Raw genomic sequence first — 27,216 nt, forward strand, 5'->3', positions numbered from 1 at the left:
ATTCGCGAGATGAATGCTGGGGAGTGCAGTGCGCAGGCCGCGCTCGCGGAGTTTAACCAGCGCGCCGGCTCGCTTCCCGCGTTTGCGTCTGAACGCGCGTTTGAACAACAACGCTGCACCTCCGACGAGAATGTCCAGCAAAACGTCCGAATAATCAAAAACTGTAGAAAAGGTCTCTGGTGTGTGTTTCCTAATGTCCAGTAGTTCGTCTTTGGTGAAACTGATAGGAAAAGAATGACTAAACGCAGAACAAACGAACAAAAACAACACAATAGCTGGAGAGCTCCACACCGAGGCAGCCATCCGCGGCGCCATCTTGGATCTTCATATATTTTATTGAACTTTTTGTGTGCAAAGAACAAAACAAAAAAAAAGAACAAAACAAAAATAATATATATATATATACTCATTTTTTTATAACTATAACATTTATTAAAAAAAATATAAATGATATAACTATTTTTTGTACTTTTATGAATTCTGATTACATGGTGGGGGAAAAAAGGGGAGGGGGTGCCTTTTGTCAGTTTCAGCACATGCCCCTCAAAAGGTCTGTGCACGGCCCTGTATATATATATATATATTTTGATATATTTTATATATAATATATAAACTATTATATATGTGTATATATATTGATTGATTGATCTTTTATTTGTCCTCGAGAGGAAATTTGTTTCCACCGTCGATGCGTACATGATACAGAAACACATAACATACAGAAACACATAACATACAGAACAACATAACATAACAGGAGAGCATACCTGACGTATCACTGATTCCCTGTGTATTTAGGGCTCGTATGGATACAGGAATAAAACTCTTACTGAACTTGGCTTTTCTACACATCGCTAACCTAGCTATACCTACGGCCAGAAGGCAGGAGAATAAAATAGTTATACAGAGGGTGTTCTGGGTCATTTAGGATTTTTTGTGCCTTGCGCAACGTTAGTGTCGAAACGCTCTCCGATAGATTAGGGGTAGGGATACCAATAATTTTACTTGCTAATTTAGTTATCTTTAAAAATGTGTTCTTATTGGTAACTGTAAGCATATAAAAAAAAAACAAATGGCCCCCAAGGACTGGCTCAATAATACCTGCGATACAGAATCAGAAGAAGTCGTGGCTGAACAGACAAATGCCTAAGTTTACGAATAGCTGTCAGTCTTTGTTGACAGCGTTTGTAAACTCCTAGAGTGTGCTGATTAAAATTGAGATCTCGGTCCAAAATAATGCCAAGATATTTGAAATGATCTACTCTCTCAACTATCTCTCCATCAATGAAAATGCTAGAAGAATGGATCTGTGCTTTTGAGGTACTAAAGACCAATTCCTTAGTCTTTAAAATATTGAGGTGTAGAAAGTTATCCTCACACCACGTTCTAAAATGTGCTGTAGAACGTTGATAGTCCAAGAAAGAGTCATTATCCTCGTTTAGCAGAGCAAGGATGGCTGTATCATCTGCATATTTAAAATGATGAGTTGTTGTAAATGAACTCTGACAGTCGTTTGTATAGAGACTAAAAAGGAATGGGCTAAGTACGCCCCCCTGGGGGGCGCCGGTATTAAGGACAATGGGTGGTGATAGTGCATTGCCCACTTTAACCACTTGAGGTCTAGTAGAAAGAAAATTATGGATCCAATATATTAGAGATGATGGAACTTGCATTCTCTGTAGTTCCCTTTCAGTCGATAACGTCGGACGTAGTCGACGCGACTGAAATGGGATCACGCTAGGGAGCCTATCATCTTCGAGTACTATTGAACGAGCCAATGTAATTGGCGTGCGTGATTCGCATCACACACTCCGCCCCCGCGGCGCGGGTATAAATACGGAAGTGGATGCACGCACTAGTTGCCTTTCGCTTCGGAGCCGATCGTTTGATGTCTCTGAGAGTGCTGTTGTCTACAACGAGCGAGTGTGTCGGTGTTCTTCAGGAAGACTCTCCCAGTGCTGGTGTTCTACTGCGCGAGTGCAGCGGTGATCGCGAGCTTTGAGCTCTCAACTGCTGTTTTAACAGCAACAAATTTCTAAATGTTTGTGTGTGTTGATGGCTGGTTAGAGGGCGGAAAAGTGAGTGCTTCACTGTTTCAGTTCTCTGTTCAGTGTTGCCGCGGTCATTTCCCTGTGTGCTCCGGCACTGGTGACGGTCCTATTTTCTGAAAGAGCAACACGGGTGCGTTTGCGTCTTTTTCAAGATGTCATTCCGCCCGTGCGTTTCTGGGTGCGGTCGTTCCCTGTCTCTCTCTGATGGTCACAACTGTTGTGTCACGTGTTTGGCTTACAGCACGCTGAGACAGCTTTTGTGGACAGCTCATGTTTTCACTGTGGGAACATGACTGTCGCAGTGTTGAGGGCGAGACTCGCCTTCGTTCGCGGAGAGCGAGTCCCCATTACCATGCCCCACCCTCGGGTGCTGTGTGGGATGGGTGACCGGAGGATAGTGTTGGATGTCCCGCCCGGTAACCATTCCCTGTGGGCTCCTCACTCCTCCCTTCCACTGCAACCACTGGAGCCTCCTGTGTTGTCTGCTGGTCCATCTGTAATGGGTGGGCCAGCGGTTTCACTCGGGGCTCCCCTGGAGGACAGGACGCCGATTGCAGCATCAGAGGGTGAGCTGACTTCTGGAGATGATGACTCGGCTGCATTGTCTCCCTCCGGGAGTTCAATGTTGCCCGAGCCGGATCCAGAATTATCAGCTATGCTGAAACGGGCCGCCGAGGCTGCCGGGCTCGAGTGGAACCTCCACCGTGTCCCGTTCAGTCTCGGTTGGAATCTGGAGTTTGGTATCTTGGGGCGGGCCGCGCTGGTTCTCAGCTCGCCGCCCCAGTGCCTTTCTTTCCCGAAATGCATGGAGAGCTTATCAGGTGGTGAACAGCATCTTTCTCTGCCAGAAACTGCCTGAATAGCTTTTCCCCCTCATTACCCTTGATGGAGGAACGGTGAAGGGTTGCGAGGTGTCCCTCCATTGGAACGGTCTGTCGACACAGGTGCACCTGTGTCCGGCGGCCGCTGCCTTTTGGGGGGATCCTCGTTTCCCCCCTAGGGCCTGTGAGTTTCGTCCGTTCCGACGGGCAGAGCTTACAAAGCCTGTGGGCAAGCCCCTTCCTCTTGCGTGCCATGGCGTTGCTGCAGGCTAGGGCACCCATGGCATGCACGAGGGTAATCCAGACCGTGCGCTCATAGGTGAGCACCGCAGTGCATCCGACCTCACCCTCCGGGGTACGGGTGTCGTAGCGTGCGTGATCGGTCTGGCGATGTCCACCTTGGTGGTCCAGTAGCGCCTTCGTTGGCTCAGCCTGGTTGGTATGGCGGATGCGGACAAGGTTCGGTTCCTGGTCTCCCCAATTTCCCAGGTTGGGCTGGTCGGCGACGCGGTGGAGAACTGCATCAAACAGTTCTCTGCCGCTCAAGCGCAGACGGAGGTCATCCGGCACATCCTGCCCCGGTGGCCAGCTGCTGCCTCCACCCGCCGCCGGTGGCAGCTCCTCCGCCTGCTCGTCGCCGTGGGCGTTCTCCGGCCGCCGCTCCTGCTGGCCCTCCGCAGCAGCCTCCACCCAGGCCTCAGCAGGGAGCCGGCCGCAGTAGAGACGCCCAGCCCGCTCCAGGCGCTGCCAAGCCAGGTGGCAAGCGACAGCGAAAGCATTCCGGAGCGGGCCGCCCAGGAATGGATGAGATGCTCTTGGAGTGGCACGATCACTCCCTCCCCCCGGGTGAGGGCCGGGTGGAGCCTTTGTTTGTGTGTGTGTCTGTTCCGCCGCTGGCTCCCTAAAAAAAAAAAAAAAAAAAAAAAGCGGAGCAAGCGGTACCCACACTTCAAAGAGAGAGCAATTTCATCTGTTCCTGGGTCCCAAGAGGGCCAGTCTGGCGGGTGTGACCCTGTATAGCCTTACACCCCTCAGCTCCCCCTTGGTCGCCAGCAGGCAGCTTGGTGCGTTCGAGGACCCGGTCATTCGCCTTCTCAAGCGCCCCCTGCCGCTTGTGGAGACAGGTAAGTGTTGCACAGCACACTAACACCACTCTCTCTACTTTGCTGCCCCACCTCAGGCTCGGCTACCCCGCTCAAGTCAGTGATAGTCATCACATTAGGTGTTGAGCAGACGTGCTCCTGAAAATTCAGTGATATTCATCAGACCGAGTGTTGAGCAGTGCTCCTGACTTGTGCGTGCTTATCTTATCCTGCTGGCGAAGGATTTGATATAGCCGCTCCTCCAGCCGGTACGAAGGCCAGTTGTAAACTCGTTCTTCGTGCTACTAGGTGGTGGGTCGTGACCATCTTGGCCCAAGATTGGTCTGCAGCTTTGACCTGAAAGACATGTGCTTCAGATCTCTACCTCCCGCACCGCAGGCCATCCTGTGTGTTGCGTCTAAGGGTGGAGTATCAGTACAGTGTCCTTCCCCTCGAGTGCTCCAGAGCCCGTTGGATCTTCAGGTCAACTGGAAGAGAGTAATCTCGCCCACGGGCTGAGTATCTCTTTTCTAGTTTTGGAGAGGTACTCGGTCCAACATGTCTCTCCAATGAGAATGTGTTCAGCTGGTGTTGAAGTGAGAAAGGGTCCCACTGAAAGAACTTTAAGAGGCTCCTGGGGTATATGGTAGTCGCAGCCTTTGGCTCCCTCCATATGTGACCGCTTCAGCGCTAGCTTCACGATCGAGTCCCGAGGTGACCGTGGCAGAGCAGCTCACCCTGTGTGACTATAGTTCATCCCGGTCTGCTGCCAAACCCTCTTCAACAGAGCGGCCATGTACAAAGGGCGTGTTTTAACGGGGGCCTGGGCGACCCCCGACTACACGGGCATTCGTGCCTCGAGTTGTTAGACATTGCGACCGTTGCGCAAGCTTCCCCTGCATGTCACAAACTCACCCGTCACCTCCTCCTTGGAGTCAGACGCTTCTGAGGGCGCCTTATTCCACTCCTCCCGCTTACTCAATCGTGCCGCCATCGAGCCTCACGACAGTTATAGCCAGGGCAAGTGGAGACTCCATCCCCTGGGTCCGGCTGGGTCATGACCATTCCGGGGCCGCTCAGTTGCCCCCCCGGTTTTATTTTTCCGCCAGTGTTTGGGTAAACCGAGCGGACTACCCTTGGACAAACACTGGGACTCAGCGGCCCCAGGGGCCCGCAGAAATGCGTTTAACCCCAGTGAGCCTTCTAAAAGTGACTGCGACTCATGGTCGCCTTGCGCCTGCAAGTCAGTGAAATCATCACTCTTCATGTTGAGCAGATTTGCTCCTGAAACTCAGTGAAGTTCATCGCACTCTGGTGTTGAGCAGCAATGCTCCTGTAGCTCAGTGAGTCCATCACAGGTAGCTCAGTGAATTCATCACACGCAGTGCTGAGCAGAAATGCTCCTGGTGCTCAGTGAAGTTCCTCGCACTCAAGTGTTGAGCAGAAATGCTCCTGAAGCTCAGTGAGTTTATCACACTCAGGTGTTGAGCAGTAATGCTCCTGAAGCTCAGTGAACTTGTCACACTCAAGTGCTGAGCAGAAATGCTCCTGTCGCTCAGTGAGGTTCTTCGTACTCAAGTGTTGAGCAGAAATGCTCCTGAAGCTCGGTGAGTTTATCACACTCAGGTGTTGAGCAGGAATGCTCCTGAAGCTCAGTGAACTTGTCACGCCCAAGTGCTGAGCAGAAAATGGTCCTGAAGCCCAGTGATCTTCACATGTTGTGTTGAGCAATGCTCCTGTCTTTTGCGCCCGTCACTTGCACCTACGTGCCATGTCAGGAGAGGAACAGGTCTTCATAGTTGCCCCTCATTGGCCCAACTAGACCTGGTTCCCTTCAACAGCCTTCCTGACTTCCCCTGGAAACTCTTTCGGGGACGGGGCACGATGGCACACGCGTTCTTCCCCCGGAGATTCCGGGCGGTCTTACATCTGAACGCGGAGGTTCAGGTGGCTATCACAAGAACATGTGTTAGTTACCATCACTTCTGCGAGCACCCCCTAGAATTGGGTAGCGTGCTTACGCCTTTAGAAGTGGAACCTAGTCGTTGAGTGCGTCTTCTCCCCTGAGGAGATCCTGAAAGCTTTCGATCACTTCAGTGCTCTCTTTCCTGCAAAATGGGTTGCAGTAGGCTGTTTTCCTAAATCACCCTCAAAATGATGTTGCCTCGGTGTTTAAACGACGCTCATCGTGTTGCAGAAGTATGCAGAAGCACGTTCTGATCGTCAGGTTCCTGAGGAGCAAGGTCTTGTAAATCCTTGTGTCCCTCTTTATCCGCTTGGGCCTTGTCCCTGGTGCGACTGCACTGCAGAGACCGCCCCTGAGCCACTGCAGGTAGTGAGTTAAAAATTCTGTTATATCAGTTCTCCTGCTCGCGTGGTCTCTACTAGAGGGTAGGGACTTGCTCGCTTTCGGTCAACGTATTGTGCCTGGAGTCTGGGCCGGCTAACTCTCACAAGCTGAGACCCCGGCTCGGATTGTGCCCAAGGTTCCTACCTCTCCCGTAATAGGAGCAGGTGGTGAGCCTGCAAGCGCTGCCCTGGAGGAGGCAGATCCAGCCCTGGCTTCTCTGTCCGATTCGCTTGGACGTGTACAGAATGCAAGTCATAGACCTCAGACCAGCTCTTCAAATATCTGTTGGAATTCAGCAGAGAGGGAAGGCTGTTTCCATGCAAGGTTGCACTTAGTGCTTGCCTTCATTTCGGCAAAGATCCGAGATGCAACATGTCCACTTAGGTGTTGAGCTCCTCTATGATGAGTGTAAAGTGCTCCGCCTGGGCGTTGACGATATACTTTGCTAAACAGATTCTAGAGTTGGGGGCTGGACGACACCTAGTTGAACCGCTGCTTCCCGTGGGCTCCCTTCTCATGAAGCCAGTTTCACCGTGAGCCCGGTTCAAGTGTCGGCTTGCGGCGCCATTCCCCTCCTATGGACTGGATACGTGCGCCTTTCTACTCCAGTTGAGTTCCCTTAAAATTGAACCCTGTTGAGTTCCTCCACACCCCTCCGACGTCGGACGTGCGGAACGTCTGGTGTTAGGCCTACCACTCGTAAGCAGTGTGGAACCTGTGTTAGGCTGGGTCCATATGTTGCGGTCCCTTCGGTGACCCCATATGTGTATTCTTCCACGATACGGCTCCCTGCGGTGAGCCCGTGTCTTCCCTCGGCAGAGTCTCTCTGCCGTCACTGTCCGGTGTGTCTCCCCCCGTCTTAGGCTGGAGCCACCCCAGTGACATTCCATATGTTAGACTGCCCGGTTTCCGCCCAGTTCATATGTGTATTCTCCACATGTCCTCCCTCGGGTTGGATGTGGCTTCCGCAGCGTCCCTTCCTTCCAACGTACGGGGAACGCTTTCCCAGTGGTCCTGTAGGAACAGCAGTGACTTCCCTGGCCTAAGCCCTGTCCTTCCCCGCCTTAAGTTTGCGGGGGCATCAGGAGGCTTTGGTTTAGGCACTGGAAGGTGGCAGCGTTAGTGGCGTGTTCAATGGTTGATCCCATTTCAGTCGCGTCGACTACGTCCGACGTTATCGACTGAAAGGGAACGTCCTGGTTGCGTATGCAACCCACCGTTCCCTGAAGGAGGGAACGGAGGACGTAGTCCCCTTGCCACTACCGCTGGACCACCGCTGACCCCGGGTTACTCTCGGCTCCTCAGCGAAAAGCAACTAGTGCGTGCATCCACTTCCGTATTTATACCCGCGCCGCGGGGGCGGAGTGTGTGATGCGAATCACGCACGCCAATTACATTGGCTCGTTCAATAGTACTCGAAGATGATAGGCTCCCTAGCGTGATCCCATTTCAGTCGCGTCGACTACGTCCTCCGTTCCCTCCTTCAGGGAACGGTGGGTTACATACGCAACCAGGACGTTTCCTTATCACCTGGTGACGCTGAATCGAATTAAAGGCGGAACTAAAGTCAGCGTATTTCTCATACGCTGGGGAAAGATATGGCAAATCCACTTTCCCCATGATTGTGCTTTGTTACTTTCAATGCCCAGCACATCTACCTCCTCGGAGGTATTGATCTCTCTCCCCGGGCGGAAGAGACGGCAGCGCGGGCTTCCGAGACCAGAGAGAGAGCAATGGATCCCTCGTGGAAAGGGAGGAGATAAGATCCGCGGACCCGTCTCCAACCCCGTAAAGAGATCCTATTTGCGATCCACAGGAATGCATTCTCCGCGTTGCCTCGGCAGACGCGGGTCCAGCACCCTGAGAATCGCGAGCCTGGCCACCTCCCTCGAAAAGTGACAGGCGGGAGCGAAGCGAAAGCTTCTCACAATGTTGGCAATCAGCCAAGGCTCATACAGCATGCTCTACTCCCAAACACATCACACAAAGCTCGTGTGTGTCCCTACTCGTTAAATAACGTGAGCAGGGAGAACACAGAGTTTGTGCAATTGTTTACATAGTGTGTATATATATATGTATATATCAGACAGACAACAATAAATATTCACAGACAGTTACAGAGCGCTTTGCTGAGGCACAAAAGCTAACGCGAGTAACGCACCGAATGTGCTTATATCCTTTCCTGGTCATGACGTCAGCCGCCCGTGGCGTTCATTCATTCCATTGGACTAGTTGACATACGTGCTTCAGAGGTAATCACGCGAAGGCGTTCCCAAAGCGTCATCGACGCATCGCGAGTTCCCTCGAAAGGGAACAGAGGATGCTTTCACATTATAAAGAGCTCAGTGAGAAACTGTCACGACGCACAAACAAAAGGTTGGATCCAAGTGCAGTATTTATTGGGGTAATCCAAGATCGTAGTCAGCCAGGCAAGGGTCAAAATCATACAAAGCAGTCCAAAAACAAGAAACAAAACAAGATCAGAATTCCAAAGTGGAACTAACAAGGTGATGAGAAACAGCTGTGTGCAATAATCAATAACCTCTGGTGGATACCCAGGGAAACACAAACCAGACACTGTGACAGAAACTTCTCCAATATACACATCTACAACCACACAACATAGTGACAACAACACACAAGCCAACCTGAGCTTTCAAAGCAGCCTTTCTGTCATTCCACAGCGGTAATGTATGGCTCAGATTGAGCACCAAATCAGATGTCACATAACAACATGTAACTTTTTTGATGCGCATCGAGGGATTTATTCAGTGAAATCTGCTTTTTAATGTAGTTTATGTGCATGTTTTCTTATCGGCTAAATTTATGCGACTCAATTGAGCTTATACGTTTTTATAGAATTAATGCGCATTTGGCGTTTCCATCCAGCGGTTTTATAACAAAATGTGCATAAAAATAGGCGGATGGAAACACAGATACAGTAAACTATATTTTCACCAACATACAAAACGGCATCAGTTCAGGAGTTTAACAAACACACCACAACACCAAACTACTTGAAAACTCTTATTTTAATATAATTTGACAGGTTCAGCACAAGAAACACATTCATATTCTTTAAATAAGACTAATTGGAGGTTATGATGATTTCAGAACACATTTGAATTCCTGAAAAAAGAAGAAGTTCTGAAATCATCATAACCTCCAATCAGTCATATTTAAAGAATTTATTGGGTCGTTTAAAATATTCAGCATATTACATATTCCCAATACTAGGGACATGCACAAGTTCTTTGAAGTGACACCAATGAACAATAATGTAAACAATGATTGTGTGATATGACTTTATGCAGAAATTTAATTTCAATAACAATTAGAAATGGAGACCTCATTTTAAGTTTGATAATTGACAACTTCATTTTGTTATACATTTTTTTGGTGAAAACTTAAGAATTTGCACTTGCACACAATTTCTTAGAATTTAATGTAAACTTCTATTTTCTTACTTTCTAACTTTAGTTAAGAATATTTTGTATTCTTAACTTAAAAAGACCAAGATAAAAGATAAAACGTAAGAATTTGAATTCCTGAAAAGAATGTCTTTCACTTTAATAGTAATGCCCAAAGGTGAGATGTTAAATGAACTTATTGGGTCAATTAAAATAGTATACATATATTAAACATTACTATTAATACAGATGTGCACAAGTTCTCTAAAGTTGATGTGACTTTTTGCAGAAATTTTAATTCCGTAACAATATTTGACTGTAACAACACTAGAACCATGTGGTAGGGGATCAAAAATATCACAGGCTATAAAGGGGAAGAAACTAAATACATTCGACGCCCGGTTCGAAGGTCATAACATCACCATCATGAGACCATCTCCCACGGCTGATTCAACAGAGGTTACTTCTTTCACGGTCTCTGTAGCGGATGTAACCCGATCCTTCCAGCGAGTAAATATCCACAAAACCACAGGTCCAGAAGGCGATCCGGGTTGCATACTCAAAACGTGCGCACAACAGTTAGCTGCTGTTTTAATGGACATTTTCAATCTCCCCCTTTCCCTGTTACACTGGATCCACTGCAGTTTGCATACCATGGCAACTTTTCTACTGATGTCACATAGTGTACAAATTACACACTGTTCTCTCTCACCTAAAAACGAGTATGTCAGAATCCTTTTTCGTCAAATTCACTGACGATGTGATTGTAGTAGGACTGATCACCGACGATGATGAGACAGCCTACAGAGAGGAAGTGAGCACCCTGACACATTGGCGCCAAGAAAACAACCTTTCCCTCAATGTTAAAAAGACCAAAGAGCTACTGTGGACTTTAGGAGACTTTAGGAGACATGACAGAGCGCACACCCCCATCACCATCAATGGCACGCCAGTAGACAGGTTTCAGCCACTTTAGATTCCTTGGCATCAACATCACAGAGGACCTCACATGGTCAGTCTACACAGAGGCAGTGGTGAAGAAAGCACAGAAGTACCTCCTCTTCCTGAGACGGCTGAGGAAATCTGGAATGACCCTCCACATCCTCAGCTCGTTCTACACCTTTTTACGGAACAGCTCACATTTCCCCAGTTGTAACTTGACCCTGTAGTACTGAAGGGCTTTTAACACTCTCCTGAGACTCTCAACATGTTCCTCAAAGGAAACAGGACACTTGCGTAACACAGGACATCATCTAGGTATGGTATACAACATTCATCCCTTAATGAGTCGAGCATTTCCTCCATGCTACGTTGAAAGGCAGCAGGTGCGTTTGACAGGCCAAAAGGGATACGGACCCACTCATACAACCCCTCAGGTGTAATGAACAGGAACCTTTGGCATTAAAGCCCTGGTGGTAGGCCTTACCCTGGTCTAGGATGCTAAACCAAGCATATCCCCCAAGCGTTTCAATTAATTCCTGTATTCTGGTCCACACAAAGCCGGAGCTTTCCGTCCTTCTTCCTAACACAAACCACTGGAACGGCATATGGCGACTTTGACTTGACTATCCATTCTTTAGTATATAGCCCTTTACTTCACTGAACAGAGGTTTTGGCACAGCAGAGTATGCTCTTTGGACTGGAACGTTGTCCTGAAGTATGATTGACATCTGCAGACTGGGGATGCATCCAATGTTGTCATCACCCTTACTGAAGGCGCCGGGCTCCTCGTATAACATCATCTGTACGAGTTCCCGTTGGCTCTCACTTAGATATTCTAAGTCAACAGTAGGATGCCACAAGGTTGTGTCTATCCCTCCCTCTCATGTCACTGAAGTCTAGACCCTCGTCGTCTGCCTTGCTTCACTCGTTCTTCCAGAATCCACTATTTTCTCTATCCGCTGCAGTGTTCCGACGATCGTGCCCTGCGGCAGAGCTACGTCCCATCCGGTGTAATTCCCTATGGGTACGGAGATGCATAAAACACCTTGGTTTGGTATCTCCATGAGTCCCTCTCCAATATACAAACGTCTTCAAACAAGACTGCTGAGTCCTTCTTTGCTAACTTTGGTCATACTCAACATTGAACCCAGGCGACCTGTCCTGCCGAAATAATGAATCCTCTCTGGCCGACCTTTAAATGGCCACCTTCTTCATCTTCCTCCGCAGTCCGTATCACCTTGACAAGGGTTTGTGCCTTTTCACTAGGAACATCAATGGCTTCAGCTAGTAGCACAGAAAGTGTTGGCATGAGTCGTTCAGGTTGCCCCTGAATGAGTTCCTCTACTACATTGAAGCCCAGAAGTGGTATTTCAATCTGCATCTTACTCACTAGGAATGGGACAATGATGGACAGGCAGGGGTCCTCATTTCCTAGCAAGTTGACTGTAATGACTGTCCATCCGTCGAATGGAATTGGATCCCCATTCACAGCATAGACCTCCAGTTCATTTCCACATCCCAGTAAGTCTCACAGTGGCGACACCTCAACACTGGGTAGTTATTTCTCCTTCCACATGCAATAAACTATGGTGACCTGTGCACCTGTATCAAGCCCTCACAGTAAGTCCATTCAAATTTCAAATTCCATTCAAACGGCTCACTCGGTGGGAAACTGGTTGACTGGTGGAGCATTGGCAACCCCCTCGACCCGTGCTGCCATGGAGTGTTGTAGTGTATCGACCATGTTAGTTAGAGAGTCAATACTCGCAGTCAGATGTTTGATTGGGTAGTCCTGGATTTTTTTTGCAGCAGCCTGTCCTCCCTCCTACATCATTGCCAGGTTCATCATGGACTTGGGCACTACTCGCCATGGACTGTTTTGTTCTGGTTGGTGGACCCAGCCGCCGCAGCCTCTCATTTTCATCGCGTGTGACTTTCATGACATGTCGGAGAATGGCATCATCAGTCACATTACTGTCAGCAAGCAGCGGTTTCAGTTCGCTGCGGATGTCTTTGCATCGGTGACTCAGGCCCTGGTACACTGTATGTAAAAACACATCCTGAACGGTGGCTGAATTATACTTTCGATCTGAATCAGCTAGTCTCACTGCAAAAAGTATCTTCTGTTTCAGCCCCATGACTCGGTATAGGAATTGCTGAGGGGTATAATGTTTAATCTGCTTGGTGCACATCAGTTCTTGGAACAGCTCTGTGCAATTACAGTCCCCCAAGTGTGATTGTAAGAACCCTTTTAGCTCAGCTACACCTTTGTTCATCAGCATATCTTTAAAAATGCCTGGCTTGATAATTCGCAGTACCCCTCTTACAATGTCGGCATTGCTGAAGTTCTCTTTTAGGCCGTTGTCTATTTGCCTGCACACATTGTTGTACATTATGTCTAACGAATGATCCCCAATCTGGCCTCCATGTATCTTAAACTCGCAGGCTGGATATACTGAAACCCCCTCATAGGAAATGCAGAGTTATGATCTACACGTTTGTGCTGCTCAGTCTGGTTCATCTGTTCTACATTGGCACCCCCCTGCACTACAGTGTGAGTCTAGCTAGTCAAGTTAGTGTGCAAGTGGGTAGGTGTCATGTACTGGCAGATTTTTCTGCCAATTTCTTCGTATTCTGCAAGCATTTTATGCATGTCTGTTTGTTTCAGGTATGAAAACAAATGTTTTCATTCACATGTGGTGGTGTCATATAATGGCGCTTTTCCACTGCATGGTACGGTACGGTTCGGTTCGGTACGGCACGCTTTGCCGCTTTCCCACTGCATGGTACGGTACGGCTCGGCTCGGCACGGCTCACTTGTGGCGCTTTTCCACTGCATGGTACGGTACGGTACGGCTCGCTTCGGCTCGCTTTAAATGGTACCACCTCTGTTGAGGTTCCAAGCGTACCGTACCGATACTAAAATGTGACGTGGAAGCACTGTAGATCACTGATTGATCAGACAGACAGAATCGTCACTACCAGCGTCATTGTATTTGCGAGACATCAAACCCGCTAGATTTAAATAGCCAGTAACAGCCTCCAATGTTTTAAAACTACTTGCTTGACTTGCTTGAAGAAAAAAAAACTTCCAAAAAAGAAATGGCTGAATCGTGGTCAGTGGATGAGAAGCGCAGACGTTCCTCTTGTTAGTTGCCGAGGAGCGGATAAACTATAACGATCAGTCATAATCCCACCCACTTTGAAGCGGTACTGACTGCAGTGGAAAAGCAACCGAGCTAAAGTGAACCGAGCCGAACCGTGCCGCGCCGAGCCGAACCGTACTGAGCCGTACCGAGCCGTACCATGCAGTGGAAAAGCGCCATAAGTGTCATCAGTGGGCGGTGGATGTAACACGTGTGCAAGGTGAGTGTTTGTATCAACATCAGATGTACATACAGCAGTGCAACTCTGTTTTACTGATTTTACAGTCTCTTGCAATGTGAACAGTTCATTCATACATTGGTCCTCAATTTCGAACAAAGACTCACTTGACATGAAGGCATTGATGTACTCGAAACAACCATTCACTGTCCACAAGGTCCAGTTCAGAGTTTTTACCTTGTGCTGGCCCGATGACCTTGTCGATGTGGAACAGTTCATCAGTCAGTGAGATGAGGTCTTTTCTGATGTCCCACACCAAGCGTTTCCTTATATGATCTGCCATGACGTTGTTCTCCGTTGTCCTTCTGAAACCACCTTAACCTCAGCATGAAGACAGTCGTCGGTTCAACCCTCCGTGTGTCTCGTTGTCACCAGCCTCAAGAGTCCTTTATCAATGTCCATATAAAAGAAAAATATAGTAAATATATAGTATAGTAAATATAGTATAATATTATATATGTTAGTAATTCTATAATATTTGTGTGCACATTTCCCATGGGTACCACACTTTGGTATTGTGGATATTTGTATTTTGTATATTTTTGTCTATTTATGTAATGTAATGAGTGTACTGTTTAGAGCATGTACCAAATACTTTCACCTATCACTACACTTCTGCGATTTGATTTAATATAACAAGATTTCCACAAATCATACACTCTATTACTCTTGATTTAGTGTTGTTTGATAATCATGAAACTTCTTCAATCACTTCTTCAACTGATCTGTTTCTTAATTCTCTTTCAATGCACACGTATTCTTAATTAAACACTACTGCAGTTGTTGAAAGATAATTAATTTATTGAAAGTCAAGCATCAAGTCCCCAACCACAGCAAACACTTATCACCATAATGTTGACATCGAACAAAACTATTGTGCCGCGTCACCCTCTGGGTGGTTTCGACCATGACCATGTAACTATCTTGTTCACGAGCCACTTCCTCTATTCATATTACTCTTTAGATTCAGGCGGAGTCAGGTAGACGTATAATATTCTCTTTATCGATTATATTATCTCAGGGTCTACTCTGCTCACTACCGTACCCCCTAGGCTTACGGTTCAGATAACAACAAAGCCTACCGTGGGGTCGGTTAGTCTTTCGTTCAGTGCATCACAGCTGGCCCTTTGCCCTCAGAGGACAGCTCTTCGCCTGCTCATGCACTCCCACAGCCCACACTGTTGCGACTGGTTAGCAACCTTGGTATGTTGTATGTATGTTGGGATATCTCTATACAAACAAATATTTTTCAGACATTCATCTCATAATACCACAATTGGATTCTTAGGTTGTACTCACACTAGGCAATCTGAACTGTGCCGTGGCACGTTTGACCCCCAAAGTCTGGTTCGGTTGACTAGTGTGATCGCTCTGTACTGTGCCGGGGGCGGTTCGTTTAACAGTCCCTGGCCCGTTTAGAAGAGGTGGGCCAGAGCGTGGTTCAGTTGGGCTGAGGCACGGTACGCATGTAGTGTGATCGCTAACCGCGCCAGGGCATGGAACAACTACTACTTTTGTGTGCAATCTGGAGATCCCCTACTGAGAAACGCGAGACCGGTGTGACGCGCAGGTAAGGCTCATTATCAATCACACCACCGGCCTCACCTCGTTCCCACAGCTACTAACATTGGTGGATGCATCGGGTAGCACAACTGTCACACTTTTGGAGTCAAGTCACCATTATTTATGGTGCACTGTGTGTATACCACATCCTGTAAAGATGACACATGTTGCATTATGTGTGTGGGTGAATATGGGTTCTGGGGGGCAAGAGCATTGTTGTGTGTAACTGCCAAATATGAAGACAGTCAGGAATTAAATGTCTAGAAAGGTAGAAAACTAATTAAATGTACAATAAAATGTGTGTATTTCTAATGCCAATAGTGACGCAATAGTAATGCCAATAGTTGACACAAACACGAAAAGCGTTGACGCAGGTAAATAAAGCAATTGACGTAAATAATGTAACAATTAATGCATGCAGGAAATATGTTAACACAAGTAGAAGCAACATGTGCGTAAATGTAGAGATATTGTGCGTTATTTGTTATTTTAAAAAGCATGGTCTTTAGGGCTCTCGGTGAGGACGATCTTTTGGAGAGAGAGAGAGAGAGAGAGAGAGAGAGAGAGAGAGAGAGAGAGAGAGAGAGAGAGAGAGAGGAAACGGAAGCCAGCTACAGACCACAACCCTCAGAAGATCAAGAGAAGACACCTGACATTCTTAGCCGAGAACACATATCGAGCAAAGACAGAGTTTGAGCTTTAAAATGTAATTGTGTAATTGGGCCCATGGAACTTCCAGCTGGCATAGAGTGGAGTATTTAGCTTTTGCCTCTGCAAAAAATAATAAAATTATAATGAGGACTGCCCTCAAACTCTGAATAGTATTGAGTCTGTTTATTGCTGTTGTGGCGGGAGGAGCAAACGAGACATTGTTTAATAACACATTTATTCAAGTAAATAAACATAAAATGTCCAAAAACTTTTACATTTTTAAAATAAAAGGGGATCTGGTGTCTTCGTCGTGCCAGGGAATAGTGAAAGGATGGGTAGTGAACAGATGGGATGGGTCCAGGTAAAGGGGCGGTACGTGTCCGGCGGTCACACACGCTTCTCTCTCTCTGCGCTCTGAGGCGCGAGGGGCGGCGGCTTTGGCATCGCAGCTTGTCCTCTTTAGCCACGACAACTGAGAGGAATAGCAGCCCGGCATCCTAGCCTGTCAGCGGCGTCACGCATGATTCTCTATTCCGGACCGCGGTTCCGACGACTCACATATTGGACATATCCCTTCCTGGACCCACGAAGACACCAGTGTGCATGCACAGGGAAGAGACCGGGCTCTCGAGGAGAGGATAACACTTTCATCATGATCTACCCATCACACTTTCTTCATGATCTACCCATCACACTTTCATCATGATTTACCGGAAACAAACTCAGCAGGCGGAGTCAAGTTTCAAATGAAATTCCACACCCTCCACTAGTTTGTTCATTCTATATTTCAAACAATTTTCCTCAAAATGTTCTTCATCAACTGATTGTTTCAAAAGTTTCATCAATCTTATATTCAATCGCTCTTGTTGTCTAATTATTCGCATAATCTCTCTTGCTTTGGAAACGGTTGTCTTCTATAGGGACTTCACCCTTTCAGGGCTTGGGTCCTAATTAGGGCACAAAGAACACAAGCAAAACAGAACAGTTTCCGTTTCTGTATTCGATCTAGCGCTACAAGAAGCACCATCAAAGTTTTTCTTCAGTTTCTCCACCCAGCTCATACATCCTGTTACTCTCAAAAATATTCAGAGGACATTGTGACACAAACTTGTGCTTTAACTTGTAAGTTGTTAAGGAGTGGTTTCTGTAATTTATAAAGTCAAATCGAGTGAAGGTTCGTGTTCTGCTGCTGGCATTAGAAGACAGATTACTTCACTGATACAGTAGACATGTAAGTACATTTTTCATATATTTATTCTCCATTAATAACATTCAATGTATAACAGTTTTAAAAGTGAAAGAAAAGCAACACAACCTCAGTTTGTGATTGTTTGTTTCATGATCTCAGTGAAAGTACTGAAGTCTGCCCTGATATATCTGCCCTGCCGAATCTGTCCGGGTTTTGTTTTTGTTTTTTAGATGAACTTCAAGAATCTTTAAGACTTCAGCTTGGTTTTCCTAAATGTCACACATCGCAGTATATTCTTAATATCCACCCGGAGCTGATTTGAACTCTTTTTTTGACTCCGTTTATTCTCCTGTCTACTTTAACTCTTTATCGTGCTTCAAATTATTATCTGTATTTCGGACTAGTTTATTTTTCCTAATTAGATTCCTAATTGCCTAAATAGACTTTGCTAATTGTTGTGTGAGTACAGTAATCTGGTTGTAGCATTTTGCGAATCTTGAATGATTTTGGGTCTATGTGGCTCAGAGCAAAATCTACATGTAGAATTAAATAACATCAGGCATGCATTACTGTAATCTTTAGATGATATATTGTGCCATTTGAAGAAATATTGTACGCAATTTTTTTAAAGCAGCTTAACAGAAAATGCATTTGTCTACATTATAATTTAGTGTGCTCTGCTATCAGAGGTGACTGTGTCCATGTAGCCGAATGTATTTCAGAAATATACATATAAAAATGTTGGCTTTCCAATAAAAACAGTCTCTGAAAACCCAAGGAAATCGTCCCCCACTCTCCCCTTTTGTAATGTCTTAATACAGACAAAAAAGCAGCTTTTCGTTGAAAGTTTTAATGCACAACGCAGAACCGCAGTAACATCAGCATACACAGCTCTTATATTTCCTCATACGCACTTCCTAAACTCTCATCATTAACCCTGTAAATGCTGATGCTGAAGAAAACACCAAATCACAACTATTACAAACAGACTTCTGCACTACAGTATAGTGCTATATATGCAGGAGTTCAATTACAGTATAAAATACAACATTTTTAAGGCATTTTTAAAAAAAAACTGATAGATCAGATCAAAAAAGACAGATCTGCCGCATGTCATTTATCAAAAAAGTCTACGTTATATAGTGTATTAGTTGTCCTTAAATGTGCAGTCAAATTCTACTAGTGTTTGATGAAGTCATAAAAAGCTTGTTATTTGTATCACTTGCTTTCTAGTTATGGGTTTCACCTGTATCCAGCATAATTAATAATCTACTGTTAATAATCTGCATTATATAATTCTATTAAAGGGGTCATATAATGCCATTTTCATACAAGTTAATATGATTCTTTAGGGTCTAAATGAAAAGTTTGTAATATACTTGAATTAAAAATTCTCATTAGTATTGTAAGAAAACACTAATTTTACCTGGTCAAAAACGGCTCTGTTTTCAGCACGCCGTTTAAGTGCATGTGTCTTTAAATGATAATGAGCTTTGCTGACTCCGCCCCTCTGTTCTGTGGAGCATTCTGACACAACACACGCACGAGTGTTGCCTTGACAACAGTTGAGGGTATATTTTGGAGAGAGAATGGCAGCGGGAGTCTCGGAGGACACATCTGTGCAACCGTATCAGTTTGAACCAATCAATTTAAGTCGGACCCGGAACAAGATGACGGCCCGAAGAAGTTCGACAATTAAGGCTCGAACAGGATGTTTCTGGATGGTTGGTTAACGTAATGTCACTTTGATCTATCTTTGTATGTACTGGCAGGGTAGAGTAGTGAGCAGAGGCGGACAGAGTACACAGCTTCGTTACTTGAGTAAAAGTACAGATACCCCTTGGTAAATTTTACTCAAGAACAAGTAAAAGTACTACAGTCAGATGTCTACTTAAGTAAAAGTACTGAAGTACTTGTTTTTAAAAGTACTTGAGTATCAAGAGTACAAGAGTAAATTTTCTAAATATTGCATTACTACTGCCACAGTGTCAAGTCAAGTCATCTTCATTTATATAGCGCTTTTAACAATGTAGATTGTTTCAAAGTGGCTTTTCAGAGATAAACATATAATTTAAGGTAACAGAGATTGGTTTGGTTTTATAGCGGTTCTTGAATAATGTTATTTTCCAGCTACAGTTAGTTTTGATTGATTCACTTCCGTCGAAATGATCATTTGTTATTAAATTAGGGGCCGCTAAGATGACACCGTTCTCTCTAAACAGACTTTAAACGTGAACCTGTGATAAACGCTGATGGCGTTCACATGCGCATTAAGAATTGATTCTATAGTTATGTGTGTTCGAATATATGTGGGCAGGTTTGTAATTCCCTACAAACCATGCCTAAACAAACTACTTGTCTTTGCCTATAAATTTGATACTGAATTTTATTTTATCACTTCGGGGTAGGTACGCGAACCGTGCTTACATTTATGTACAGAAACGTCCTACATGGAGTTATGAAAAATGTTAATGTTAATACCTTTGATAATCTAAAAGGAATTGAAAGTTAATTCAAGTCATTTTCATCTTTTTACCATGTTGCTTTATTTAACATTTCTCACTTGCCCACAAGGCAATGCACAATGGCAACGCTCTGACAAACCTCTGCTAGAGTTTTAATGGATTTTTTGCACCCACATTTGAACCCACATAAATCTGACCATGGAGTTTACTTTGGCGTCAGTTCAGAGCTGAAGGTGAAGGTGATTTGCTGATAGGCTGTCCCAATCAGTGGCGCCTGCACAATCCAATCACGTTTGAGAGGGAAACAACAAATTGAGGGTTTCCGAGATTTTTTTTTCTCCTTTTTTTTTTTTAGAAGTAATGGGTACTCGCGGTTATGGATAGAAATGTAGTGGAGTAAAGAGTACAATATTTGCCTCTCAAATGTACTTGAGTAAAGTCATGAGTAATCCCCAAAAATGATACTCGAGTAAAGTACAGATCCCTCAAAATTGTACTCAAGTACTGTACTCAAGTAAATGTACTCCGTTACTGTCTGGCTCTGGTAGTGAGATACGAACGCTGTGTTTACTGATGTACACAGTATCAATAACCATAATGCGTTGTTCATTATAAATGTGGGATTATGAATTATATTGAGAATGTCGTACATAGAAAACATGCCGTAATATACCCTGAGTGTAAACCTTAGCTGCATTCATCGTGAAGCATGCAAACGATTTGCAAAGATTAATATAAAGGTTAATCGAAGTGCAGCAGGGACATGAATAGTTGGTACTGATTCTTTTTTCAGGAGCAGCTTCTTAGCAAAACCAGCTTTATACTGACCCTCGTTTATAAAGCAGTCTGGTGAGAAAAGATTAGTGCAAACATGAAAGCATTGACGTTGCTCGTGGGGAATATTCCCTTCGAAAATAAAACTCAGCCACTGCGTCTTCAGCGGTTCGAGTTTAGGAACATCAAAATGACTGTGTTCGTTATTACCGGTACACCCAAGAACAGAACACCACAATCGCTTAGACGCCATTCTGCTCCAGCGCATCAACAATAGCGGACTATGATGACTGACAGCTCGCTCAGGGCGGGTCTGTGTGGAAACGCTGCTGTCAATCAACAATCGTTGGAGGGGCTCAATTTGAGGCAGGGCAAAACATATAAGGAGATTAAAACAAAAACACTGGATGGATTTTTATCATTATGTGATGGTTGTGTACAGGCACTGCCAACACACATTTCAGTACAATCAACTTGAAAAAGTGCTTTTACCATTATATGACCCCTTTAATCAATTTGGATTAATCCTTTCATCATTCATTTTTATCCATTACATATTGTCTTACACCCTTCAGTGGTAACACATAATACAGTGGTATTACATACAATAATAAAGTGATTATAAATTATTTGCAAACTAGTTAATTCTTAGTTCATATATAGTATCGTTAACACATTAAAAGGGTATCCACAAATAACGAGTTCCCTAACAGTTTGACGTAACGTCAGACGTGAACTGACGAATTGGGATCTCACCAATCATCTTTGAGTGTAAACTAAACGAGCCAATGGACATCGGCGTGCAAGATTTGCAATATCACACCCGGCCGAGAAGTTTATAAGGAATATAAGGAAGCGTTCTTGCACACACACATTCAAGCTGTCGCTTCAGAGTCGAGTTTGTGTTGTTCTGCAATCATCATGGAGTGTGTTATGAGTTAGAAGAAGCTCTTCAGTCTAGTGTTGGTGTGACGGTGTGTCAGCGGTGGTCACTGTTAAAGAGCATTTCCTACACTTTACTGCAGTTCATCTTAAATAAGCACCTGAACACTGCAGACTTTATCTGGTCCTGCCATGTGTGGCCATTCCCCTTCAGCACACACACAGCTCGTTCCCTACACTGCAAAACATGCTTTTATTACTCAGTGTTTTTGTCTTGTTTGCAGTCCAAATATCTAAATATTCTAAATCAAGAAGTTTCCTGAAAAAAATAATAAGTGAGTTTTTGCTTAAATTAAAACAATTTACATTTTGTTTTTGTTTTAAGCAGTCAGATATCTCTCTCAGACTGAAGCTGCCCGTCAGATCTGGATACACACATCTAAGTGAGTATGTTTCTAATAAAGAACATTCGGTTCTCATACGAAGACCTGTATTTGTGTTCATGATCTCGTAGGTAGGCCATCTTTTTAACATGATTTAAGAATACCTAATAAAAAAAAAGTCTTCGAAAGCAAATTGTACATGTCATTTTGTTACCATGCTTTTTTAAACAGATATGAATTTGTAGTGTAACTTTGTAAGCAAGAAGTCGACAGAACAGCTAAAAGTATGAAGGGCAGACATAACTAATGTACGGATGAAGAAAGATTTCTGGTGAAGTGATTGCAAATGTATTGTAATGTGTTCAGAAAGACAAACAAAGGAGATTTTTGTTGAAATATTTAATGCAGAACACCAGTAACATCAGCCTACACAGATCTTATATTTTCACATACACACTTCCTAAACTCTCCTCATTAACCCTGTAAATGCTGATGCTGAAGAAAACAGCAAATCACAACTATTACAAACTGACTAAACACAGAAGTGCTGAGAGGGACAAATCTCTCGTCTTTATATATGACCTTGACTATTTTAAAGAGTGTGGGGGAAAATACCTCAAAACTCAAAGCTGTTTTTGTTGTTATCTTGTGTTGCAGGTTAAGGCAGAATGGCAGGTATTATTCCCAAGCGCAAAATAAAAGGTGTTGATTTCTGTGGAACAAAGGGTCACTGCTATATAATCCGCTCTGATCTCGGCTGCTATATGAAGGCAAGTAATTTAAACAAAGGGTCGGACCTCAGTATTCATGCCCTGCACCCCTCCTGCCAACATGGAGAACATTACTTTGCTCACAAAAGGAAGTTTTACATCATTAACGGTAATGACTATCGCAGAGTCACTGATCTGTCAAAAGACACTGATTCCTCAGTCTTCACACTTCATCCTAACTTTCGGGGCGGAGACCATTACCTGTCAGCCTTTGGATGGTATTACATCATCTTCCAGGAGAAGGGCACTTACAGAAGAACAATAGACCTGAGTAAAAACTCACATTCTGGTGAATTTCCCCTGCATCCCAATTGCAGAGATGGTCTCTATTACTGGGGTCTGCAATTTCGCTTCTACTTCCTCAAGCCAACCAAGTGGGGAGTTCACTACTACAGCTGTAACGACTTTGAGGACGACAGTGTTGGTGTTTATTCTGTTCACCCCGATGTCCTGAACTTTCTGCCAGGAGGGCTGTCCATAACCAACGGGCCAGCGTTCAGCAAGTGGGTGAACATTAAAACTGTAAGTAATGACAGTCTCACACCAGTGACATGGCAAAAGAAAATTACTAAAAAGGTCGGATACAATAAGGAGAAGATGTCCCAGATCACACAGAAATGGAAGATAAAAACGCCGGCCACGATCAGAGCTAGAAAACTCGCAGCGTTAATTTCACAGTATCAGTTCTCCTTATCGGGAGAATATGGAGGTGCAAGTGTGGACGCTGTGAAGGAAAACTGGAATGAAGAGACTGAGGAGGAAGAGCTACTATCATTTGATCTGAAGCCAAACAAGCGTCTGTATCTGTGGCAGTTCCAGCTGGGTCTCGGATCAGAACCGGTGTTGTTCTGCCGGGATTTGAAGATTACCGATCAGCCGAACCCTCCGACTGACGTCCCGCTGCCGTCTGTTCAACACGGGCTTCGAGTAAATACCTTAACTCTGACTTCTGACAGATTATCAGGATCTGCTGCAAACGTTGATTTAAAAACAGGCAGAGAGGAGGCTGGTATAGTTTAAAGGAGTTTTTAATGTTCATCAAAACATTATTAATTACAGTACATAAATGTAAATTAATGCAAATTTAAGGCTTAATTACTGTCTATAGGAACACTTACTATTCATAGAATTAATGTATAATAATGGCAGGATTACAACACATAAATATGTCCTTTTTAAAAATCTTTTAATCACATTTTAAATCCATTTTCATCAATGCCTTATTCTTTGTTTTTCTTTTGCACTTGTTGTGATAATTTTAAACCTGTTTCATGTAAAACACATTGTGTATGAAGTGTGCTGTTAAAAAAACTTAACTTGCCTTGACTCTTGCATGACTTAATCTAAAATGAGAAATTGCCTATTTAGCCCTAATACAACATTTATTAAGGATCCATTACTTTAAAAGCTGGGATCATAAACTGTTGTTAATCTAATGTCATGTTTTCAGACACAAACTTCTGAAGAAGAATGGAGGAAAACAGCACATGAATTTGATGTGAAATGGCAATTTCCTCATTGCATATGAGCAATAAATGGAAAACACATCTTCATTCCTGCCAAAATTCAACAAGTTTGTCCTCTTTTTCAATAGTACGAGCATCAACGATTTCACACAATTTCTCCCGAGAGAGGTGGAGGTAATAAAACATTTTTTAATTCACCTGTGAGCTCGTGCCACACTTGTACAGCGCTTGATTGAATCTCCATCAGTCAGCGTGTGATGAGGGCTGTGTCTGAAATCATCCCGATAGCCTTAAATAGGGCACTTTTGGAGGGAACAGCCATTTGTAGTGTGTCCGAAACCAGTGGACGTTATAGACTGCACTCATTCAATCCCACAATGCACCACTTATGCTTAAATGCCTACCAAACCGTACACATGTCAGAAGTTTGGACATGAAGTTTGATCCTTGATCAGTCAATAAGGTTTTAGGAAAACCCACTCGTGAGAACAACTGCATGATTTGGGGATGTTAGGAGGGCCAGAAACAGAAGTGCAGAGGATGCTTTCACATTATAAAGAGCTCAGTAAAAAAACTTCTCCAATATACATATCTACACACACACAACGTAGTGACAACACACAAGCCAACCTGAGCTTTCAAAGCAGCCTTTCTTTCATTCCACACTGCGTTTACACACATCAGATGTCACCTATGACAACATGTAATGGTATAACAGAGAACTTTAGTGATGCAGAATGAGTCCAGTCATGGGGCTTAAGTCAAAAAAACAAGAACGTGTTCTTCTTGCACACTGTATATGTCATCATGTAATAATAGACGAGAAGCAAATGCAAGTAAACAGTAGATTTAATAAGGATGATGATGATGATGATGCAGTACAGGCAGATGTAGAACGGGTGACACAGGGACTTCGGTGGTCAGGATCCGGTGGTGAAGAGACGATGGTGCGGTGACGGTGAAACAGCAGACGAAATCCAAAGACGAAGACGGAGAACAGGAACTGGAACACAAGGCAGGAACTGGACACTGGAACACCAACACGAACGACATCAAACAACGATCTGACAAGGACGATAGAACAGCGGTAAGTATAAATAGAGTGGTGAGATTGACTGCAGCTGGTGAAGTGAATGAGGATCAGCTGAAGTGGATCAGGTGATGTCATACATTCACGCCCACTACCCACGTGCATTCAAACCACAACATAAACACGAGACGAGAAGGAACAGAGAATGTGTCTACCGTGACAGTACCCCTCCTCCTAAGAACGCCTCCTGGCGTTCCCAGACTCCTTACCCTGTCGATTGTAATCATCGATGAGGGAGTGATCCAGTATGTCTCTAGCAGGCACCCAACTTCTCTCCTCCGGACCGTAACCCTCCCAGTCCACCAAGTACTGGAATCCGCGTCCTCTCCGCCTGGAGTTCAGTATACGATTAACCGAATACGTGGTCTCCCCATCTACGAGTCGCGGTGGGGGAGGAACCGGGACAGGCGGATTAATATGAGAATGAAACACGGGTTTAATTTTAGATACATGGAAGGCGGGATGGATCCTCCTGTACGCGGGAGGCAATTTGAGGCGGACTGCCACCGGGCTAATGATCTTGGTGACAGCAAACGGGCCAATAAATTTGGGAGCAAGTTTGTTAGATACGGAGCGAAGAGGAATGTTCTTGGTTGAAAGCCACACCTTTTGACCAACGACGTATACGGGAGGCTTCGACCTGTGGCGATCGGCCTTAGCCTTAGTGCGCGCCCCCACCTGGAGTAGAGTCTCACGGGCTCTAGTCCAGGTACGGTGACACCTCTGAACAAAGGCGTGAGCGGAGGGGACCGCGACCTCGGATTCCAGACTGGGAAAAATTGGTGGCTGGTAACCTACACTACACTCAAACGGAGATAGGCCCGTAGCCGACACTGGCAACGTGTTGTGGGCGTACTCCACCATGGAGAGTTGTTGACTCCAAGAGGAAGGATTCTTGGAAACCAAACATCGCAACACTCTCTCCAAATCCTGGTTGGCTCTCTCGGTTTGACCATTGCTCTGGGGATGAAACCCTGAGGACAAACTAACCGTCGCCCCCAGTAATCTGCAAAACTCTCGCCAAAATTTGGACACGAACTGGGGTCCCCTGTCGGACACCACGTCAATCGGAAGGCCATGTAAACGAAAAACGTGATCTACGACTGTAACCGCTGTCTCCTTAGCTGAGGGTAATTTGGGTAAGGGGACAAAATGGGCTGCCTTCGAGAATCGGTCCACTACAGTCAAAACGACTGTGTTCCCCTGAGAGGGCGGGAGGGCGGTAATAAAATCTAGTGCGATGTGGGACCAGGGTCTCGAAGGAACCGACAGCGGTTGGAGTAACCCATCTGGAGGTCGATTGGAAGTCTTACCAGTGGCACAAACCGAGCAAGCCAAAACAAAATCGTGAATATCGCGAGCCATAAGTGGCCACCAGAACCGTTGCTTGACCAAAAAGCTAGTACGATTAACTCCTGGATGGCAAGCCACGTTGGAGTTATGACCCCACTGAATAACGTCGGACCGTAATCCCTCCGGCACAAACAATCGGTTCGGTGGGCAACCGGGCGGAGGCGTTACCCCTTCTAAGGCCTTCTTGACCTTCGATTCGACCTCCCATGTGAGTGTGGAAACGAATAGAGTTTCGGGCAAAATACACTCGGGAGTAGACGGGCGTTCGGAAAAATCAAATATACGGGATAGTGAATCGGGTTTGACGTTCTTGGAACCCGGGCGGTATGAAAGAGTAAAATCGAAACGACCGAAAAATAATGCCCATCGAGCCTGCCTGGAGTTCAATCTTTTGGCGGTTCTGATGTACTCTAGGTTCTTGTGATCAGTCCAGACAATAAAAGGTACCCCCGACCCTTCTAACCAGTGGCGCCATTCCTCCAACGCTAACTTAACTGCCAACAACTCTCTGTTACCAATGTCGTAATTGCGTTCGGCTGGAGATAAACGATGAGACAAAAACGCGCAGGGATGCATCCTGTCGTCTGTGG

The 27,216-nt window shown here is 45.1% G+C and overlaps 1 protein-coding gene across 2 annotated transcripts; it reads left to right on the forward strand.

Moving 5' to 3' along the window:
* Positions 1–17,033: 17,033 nt before the first annotated feature.
* On the forward strand, positions 17,034–24,282 carry LOC143706043 (uncharacterized). Of its 2 annotated transcripts, none has more exons than XM_077197588.1 (3): positions 17,034–17,485; positions 21,950–22,007; positions 22,605–24,282. In XM_077197588.1, the coding sequence occupies exon 3, from the start codon at positions 22,616–22,618 to the stop codon at positions 23,735–23,737; it is 1,122 nt and encodes a 373-aa protein (XP_077053703.1). In that variant the 5' UTR covers positions 17,034–17,485; positions 21,950–22,007; positions 22,605–22,615; the 3' UTR covers positions 23,738–24,282. The 2 variants fall into 2 exon arrangements, with proteins under 2 accessions (XP_077053703.1, XP_077053702.1); XM_077197587.1 differs by having other exon boundaries at positions 17,146–17,485; positions 21,953–22,007.
* The last annotated feature ends 2,934 nt before the right edge of the window (positions 24,283–27,216 follow it).

This window comes from Siphateles boraxobius, unplaced genomic scaffold (assembly GCF_051911475.1).
Source record: "Siphateles boraxobius isolate OS27281-9 unplaced genomic scaffold, OSU_SipBor_1 40, whole genome shotgun sequence".
NCBI classification, from domain to species: Eukaryota; Metazoa; Chordata; class Actinopteri; order Cypriniformes; family Leuciscidae; genus Siphateles; species Siphateles boraxobius.